This window comes from Molossus molossus, unplaced genomic scaffold (assembly GCF_014108415.1).
Source record: "Molossus molossus isolate mMolMol1 unplaced genomic scaffold, mMolMol1.p scaffold_m16_p_22, whole genome shotgun sequence".
Classification (NCBI taxonomy): domain Eukaryota; kingdom Metazoa; phylum Chordata; class Mammalia; order Chiroptera; family Molossidae; genus Molossus; species Molossus molossus.
The window spans coordinates 33,334,202-33,341,253 of record NW_023425358.1 but is presented as its reverse complement, the minus strand read 5'-3'; the positions used below and the strand labels follow the sequence as shown (position 1 = coordinate 33,341,253).

Genomic DNA, 7,052 nt, shown 5'->3' with positions numbered 1-7,052 from the left:
AAATAACTTATTCTTGAATAATGCAAATTTTGCTATAATGTACAAATTGCTACATGTGAATTAAACAAAAGGTTTTTGGAATCTTGCTTTGCTGCCAACCATATTTAAAGGCTCTATCTGTTATGACCACGGTCTCTTTAAAATCCTTGCCCTGCTCAAACACTTGCTTTTTCCCCTTTGTCCTCCCCTCCCACAAATTGAAGACATTAACAAACGTGTATGAGTCTATAGCCATAAACTGCTTTTGTACATCACTGCATCCTTTCTGCCCTCTGTTTACCAACAGTTTTTCTTCTTTTTTCAATGAATTTTTATTTTTCAATTACAGTTAACATATTAGTTTCAGGTGTATTTTCTCATGGCTTTAAAAAAAAAAAAGTATCTCCTGCCCCCTACTGGTAACAGAGACAGATGCCTGAATCAAGACTACTGACAACACTCATTTGGGTTCGGGGTATGAGAAAGGAAGCTTACAGAATCCGCGTCAGGCTGAGGACGTGGGGCCCAGCACTGCCCACTCTGGCCAGCCTTCCTCCTGCTGAAGCGCCCTCTATCCACCAAAGAGAGTATCTCAGTCTTGTCTTTTTCTAGAGATACCTTGAACCAGAACTAAAGGTGAAGAAGAAAAATCATTTGACAACTAACTTTCCAGGATATTAAGAAAGCACACTGAGCCCTCCTGCCTTGGTATCAACTAGTAGCTTATACAAACACACACTAACTGGATATCAGTTTTTAAAACTTTTTTTATTTTTTAATTTTTTTAAAGTTTTTATTTTATATTATCTACAAAGTAAAAGTTTTTCCCTTAACTTAAAAGTTGAACCACTGTAGACAGTGATCACTTCATCAAACTTGATTTATAAATAATAATCCGTCAGTTTGACGGTAAGAATTTACTGAACCTTTGTCAAGTTTAGTAAAAGGGCGTTCCAAGTCTTTTGATTTTTTTTTTTTGCAGTAATAGCAGCAAGAATCACTCTTGTTACTTTTGCTAGCTGATGTGTTCGTGACTTTCGAGGGTCATTAAAAAATAAATAACTTCCAGTTTCAGCAAGCAGAGCTAGGCTACTTGCGGGACTCAGGCAGCACATGGAATTACGGAACAGCCCACAAGTCCTAAACGCCTCTACTCGGTCCAAATGTCTCCCACTGCAAGTGAACTGTTAGCATTCCTATTGGATGTTACAAGGTATGAACATATATTTTTTAAAAACAAAATAAATGAAATTCTAGTTCTCTGTGCTTCCAGTTGGCAGAAGCAGTAGAAGGGAGGAGGGAATTTGGCCTTTCGGTTCCTCCAGGGCAGCCTTACAACTGCTGCTGGTGGTGGGCTTGTACTGTAAAAAAGAAAAGTGAATATTTAAACAGAAAACTGGCAACACCGCACATTAGCCTAGTGTCTCTGCAGCACACGGCTGTAACTATCCTTGTGCTAGCTGAACAAGGCTCAGAATTTCGTTCACTCCCCCCTCCCATCTGCACCAAAGGGGGAGGAGAAGGGAGATGTAGAAACAAACCAGTAAGACGTAAAACCACTTCAGATAAAACTCCCAGAAGACTTGTTGTTCGTGGGGTAGAAAAACAGGCCGTGACATCCCCCTCCCCAAATGTTAGCCAAGCACCAGCACTGCCTCAGAGGAACACCATGGCAGCCATCAAGCATAGAGCACAATCACGGGCCTCTCCGTCAGGGCGTAGGCGGGAACCAGTGCTACGCTCAGAGCCAATCCACACACAGCAGTCTCATCAGGAGTCTTCTCCAGAGCTACAGTCAAACCCTGTCCTGGTGGTGACCCCCCACGTCAGACTGTTGGGACTCAGGAAGGAAGCGCTGCCCTGCCCAGCCTGCCATAAACAAGGAAGGCCAACGGAGCCCTAAGCGGGCGTCAGCTCCACAGAATGCTGCTGCCGCTTCTCATCAAGCCACACCCTGCACCTTCAGAACACACAGACTCGGCTCCAGGAGCCTCAGCCCTGACACTGACTGCTCGTCACAGTCCCTGCTGTGCACACTGACGGGTCTTGCTAGTTCTCAAAGGCGGGGTTTGAAGCGCTGGCCCTGCCTGCCATTCGAGCTGTGCGAGCAGAATGCTTCGGGGTGCCCGGCGGCCCCTGCACACACGCGCCTCACCTGAAGGGTGCGTCATATAGGGGAAATGCGCTGCTGTCGAGGCTGGAATGGGTTGTAGTGCACTTTGGGCGAGGGCGGCCTGGGGACCGCCGGGTGGCTGTGTCGTCATTAGCATCATTGGCGCATGGGCAGTTGGATGAGAAGGAACCATTCCTGACTGTACATGAGCCTGAAACAGAGAGCTCTTTTACGCATACAGGCAACATCTCCAGCTTAAACAACACGTCAACTGTGTTCCTTTCATGGGGCTGGGGCTCTCACGAAAGGGCAGTGGTGGGCCCTCAGGGCCCCTTCTTTTCTCTGGGGACACTCCTTAGTGGAACATCAATTGATCTACAGACATGCTTCACTGTGTAGCAGATCGATCCTGCAAGGTTGAGGAGCAGGCATCAGGGAGCCTGGGTGAAACCAGGGCTGCAATGCCCTAGCCTTCATCATTCTGATCACTGGATTCTACGTATGGGACAAGGTCTGCACAAGATCAGACCCCTGACCCCAAGGCCGCATGCTCAACTTAATAGGCGAGATGCTTCAGAATCTGGCTTCCACGCGGAGCCTGAAGTAGGGTTACAGAGGACATTCCTTTCAAAGAGGAAAGCAGATTATTACATTGTAAGCAGGGACTGTCGGACTCTGTTCTATGAATTACTTTCCTCGTTTGCCCCCACCCGGGACCCTCTGCTTCCTGCCCGCTTGCCAGCACCCCTCATGAGGAATGAGGGCAGTGAGAGAGGAGACCTGGGTCCCTCTACTCTGCTAAAAGCAATGCTGATGGAGCAGCAGGAAGAGGTCACAGTGATGTGGGGAGGAGTAGTGAGAAACAATCCAGGCCAGCCCAGTGTCCCTGTACCGAGTGATACTGAGTTCGACTTGGTCTCACTTTCAAAGTTGGGAAGGTTTTAGGCCAAACAGCAGCTCCCAGCTCTGGAGGGATTTGGCAGGGCCGGGAAGAGCTGTTTTCTTGCCTCCCATACCATGCACGATTCCAGACCATGAGAAGCCTTGAATGAAATGCTGTTTTTGTTATCTTACATATTCAAATAGGCCCACGGCATATCTGGGCTTCCCTGTGTTAATCTATTTTGCTCTTTCAGCACAAGCACAAAAGTGAGGTTTTAGGAACCCCAACCTACATGTAAATTCACATGCCTACTTAGCCACCAGCCTCTGCTAGACACTCAGAGGACCCCAGCTCTCATGAAGCTCCTGACTCAGCCAACCATGCTGGCCCACACCTGACCAATCGGCTCCCCTCCCCACCATCCAGAGCACACCATCCGCTGCAGCGGCCGCACTGCAAAGACCGCCCAGAGCTGTGGGCGCTACGACAAGGTCACCTCTGAGTTAGCGCCAACTGCGCCGCACCTTCAGCCCCCACACGCCAGAGCCTCAGTGGCACACTGTCTGACATAAACGGGAGTTCGGTGAGGCAGTCCAGCTTAGCCCCGCCTAAGTGCTGCTATGAAAGTAGCAAAAAGACATCGAATACAGCCAGTTCACCCTTCACAGCTCCAAGGCAGGCCTCAAAGACAGTGTTAGAGCCCGAGCTCAGTGCAGCGCCCTCTCCTCATGAAGACAATCTACCTTGGCCCTGGTGGCATTGGGCTTTTGTCAGCAGCTGATGCAGAAGCAACCACTCAGATAGCAACCACACCTTTCAACCTTTAGAAGCTGACACGGGAGGTGAGCTCCAAAGTGCATCCAGGGCTGCTCTTTCAGAAAAATGCAAACACCTGGGTGCTTCCAGCGTCTAGTTACAATGCACCAGTGCACAAGGCCAAGCCTTTTCAAGAAGTACAACATATGGTCAAAACGATGTATGGATAGCCAGAGAAAACAAGAGGGGAGATTTCTCTGGAATTCATGTGACCAACATTCAAGCTGACAGGCTCAAGGTAATCAGAGTTAAGAATTTGTGAAGGTCCATCCTTCCTGCCACAAATTTCATGTGTGCATGCATGTGTATGCATGTGTGTGTGTGTGTGTACGAGAGAGAGAGTGTGTGTGTGTGTGCAGCAGAGGAAGAGATGGGGGGAGAGAGAGTGTGTGAGTGTGTGTGTGAGAGACTGATTATATATGTGTATACATACATATATGTATCAATGAAGCTATTTAAACATAGCAAAGCAGACACAGGGAGGAAAGGTGCATTCCAGAGTCAAAGATATTTATACGTTTTCAGCTGGAAAACGTTAAAAGACTGACCAATCAGCAACTTCACTGATCCCATTACAAAACCACACAAACATCCATTTAGGGCCAGATCACATGTATTTGAATGGGAGAAGGGAGACAGGCAAATCACACACAGGGTTTCCTAGCTTGGAGAGCATCCGGCTCTTTGCTGCTTATCTGATTACCTTCCTATTCTACTTGGTCTTCACAGGAAGTTGGCTAAAGCTGATTTACCTGAGGTACGTGGGCCATGTGGGGCGGGTTGGTGTATGCCGGCTGGACATGTGAAGGGTGGATCGTGAAGACAGTCTGCTGTGCTGCTGGGAAGCTATTCTGTGGCGACTGCGTGTTGGAGGCAGGTGTCATGGAAGGTGGGGTTGGTGCAAGCCCCGCGTGGTAAATGGCTGACTGCTGCTGTGGACTGGCCAGATGGAGCGCCTGGGCGGCCTGGTGCTGATGGTGCTGTAAGGGACAGAAAGAATTAAGAGAAACACTTTAGGGTCACACAGAAAGCTGAGCTTTGCGCATGAAAACAGGCCTCACTTGGGCTCGTCTAAGATGAGGGGCAACGGCAAGCACAGGAGAACATACAGGACAGTAAGAGCAGGGGGGGCCTGCTCAGGGACTTCCTTTCTGAGGTACAAGCCCTCAACCAAGTGGAGGTAAAACAAAACCACTGCAGCCCTAGACTGTGGCTTAGCGGCTGGGGCATCAGCCTGTGGACCAGAGAGTCCTGGGTTCAGTTCCCGCTAGGGGCACGTACCAAAAACAAAAACAAAACAAAACAACAAGACCACTGCCCCCTGAGAACTGACAGATGTCAGAGATCCTTAACCGCCTCTGTCAAGAAACATGATTAAAGAAATTAATAGGAGCCCGGCCAGTGTGGCTCAGTGGATGGAGCATCCTCCCATGGACTGAGAGGTCCCAGTTTGATTCTCAGTCAGGGCACGTGCCCGGGTTGCGGGTTCGATCCCTGGAAGGGGACGTACAGGAGGTAGCCGATTGATGTTCCTCACATCGATGTTTCTCTAAAAAATCAATTAAAAAAATTAATAGGAAAAAAAACTCATCATATAAACATTAGGAATTAAATAAAAAAAAATAGCCCTAGTTGGTTTGGTTCAGTGGTTAGAGTGTCGGCCCGCAACCAATGAGTTGCGGGATCGATTCCAGTCAGGGGCACGTACCTTGGCTGCGATTCATCCCGGCCCTGGTTGGGGTCATGTGGGAGGCAACCAACCACTCGTGTCCCTTTTACGTCGATGTCTGTCTGTCTGTCTGTCTGTCTGTCTCTCTCTCTCTCGCCCCCACTCTATCTGAACAAAAAATGGAAAAATGTTTTCAGGCAAGGATAAAATAAATAAAATAATTTAAAAATTATAAAAAAGTTCCATGCAAATTTCTTACTCTGTTAAATTAGATTTTTCAATATTGTTGTTTCCAGAACTTATGCAATCATCTTATTCTTAATGTGTCTCTTAGTGTGACTTAACACCAACCCCAGGGGCAGTCTGCAGAGCCGTGTGCTGGCTCCAGGAGGCAGGGCTGCCTGCGGCCCCAAAGGACACGCTCAGCACACAGGAGAGGACACGCTGCTGCGAAGGCTTCCGAGTCTCTCCTTACCTGAACGGGACTGGGTGCGGGGTGACTTCCACCATGCTGGCTTTGCTGCTGTCCGGTGGGAGTGGCTGAAGGCTGAGGATGTGGAGTATGTGGGTGCAGGGTAGCATTGGGGTGTGCATACTGCTGAGCGAGGGAGCCGGTGGAAACTGAAGTGAAAGAGAAAGGAATGTGTGCATTGACACGTGGACGGTCTCGGCCGCTCCTCTACGCCTTGTCAGCTGAGCTTTCCTGATGCTCAAGGCCTAACCTATGCTGTTACCAGTCTCTGTATTTCACTCCATTTAAACCATCAATTTTCATGAAAAAAATAAATGTGAAGTTACTGCTTAACAATCAAACTAGCATTTTATTCATGATAACACAACTGCATACATCATATTAAAATCTAATTGGTTTAAATTTACTCTTAAAACAATCACTAGGTTTTCCTGAAAAGGTAACTTAACATAGGCAGAAACAATTCAATCTCTCTCTCTCTCTCTCTCTCTCACTTACACACACACACACACACACAGTAGCGCAAGGCCATCATCTGGCTAACCTCACCATGCTACTGCCCTGGAGCTGGCACAGTGTCCCATGGGCACAGACTACACTGGGGCTGGGGATAAGGGGCTGGATAAGGAATGTGGCAAGGCCAAGGCTCAATGACCACAATTTTTCTCGGCTGATCAAAGAAGCCACCTAGCTCATCCCCCTCCCCCAAATTCAAGGATCTTTTACCTTGCTTTATGAAATCTAGTAAATAGAATTACCTAACCTATGTAGAAAAATGAAGTCTCTTCAACGCATCTCAGTCTTTAGAAAGAATTTTACTAGAGTAACTTCAAAGGAAACATGAGCCAGTTTAAATAAAATTATGTTCATTCAAGATAAGAACCCAAAGCCCATTCTTCGTGAATCTCAGCATGGACCATACCTTGGTATAAAACAGGGAGATTAGGTATAAATGATTTATTCATGTCTTTCCAAAAGAGCAATTTGAGAATCAAAAGCACAATAAGATGGGTTAATTGCTTTCAGTACCTATCAACAGTGCACTGATATAAAACCAAACTAGGATGTAGCAATGAACTGAGGACAGTGTCCTAGCAACATGTGACTCCGACCTTCTCTC

General features: G+C 47.5%; 1 protein-coding gene across 11 annotated transcripts in view; it reads right to left on the bottom strand.

Moving 5' to 3' along the window:
- Positions 1 to 728: 728 nt before the first annotated feature.
- ATXN2 (ataxin 2) overlaps positions 729 to 7,052 on the bottom strand; it is a 72,941-nt gene continuing 66,617 nt past the window's right edge. For 6 of the 11 annotated variants that reach the window (XM_036277142.1, XM_036277146.1, XM_036277143.1 and 3 more), the window contains 3 exons: positions 5,936 to 6,081; positions 4,544 to 4,771; positions 1,980 to 2,303 (listed from right to left, as the gene is read on the bottom strand). In XM_036277142.1, coding sequence (XP_036133035.1) covers positions 1,995 to 2,303; positions 4,544 to 4,771; positions 5,936 to 6,081 — 683 coding nt within the window. In that variant the 3' untranslated portion in view covers positions 1,980 to 1,994. Of the gene's footprint in view, positions 1,341 to 1,979; positions 2,304 to 4,543; positions 4,772 to 5,935; positions 6,082 to 7,052 lie in introns of those variants that run through there. The other 5 variants (XM_036277147.1, XM_036277151.1, XM_036277152.1 and 2 more) reach the window with 3 other exon arrangements.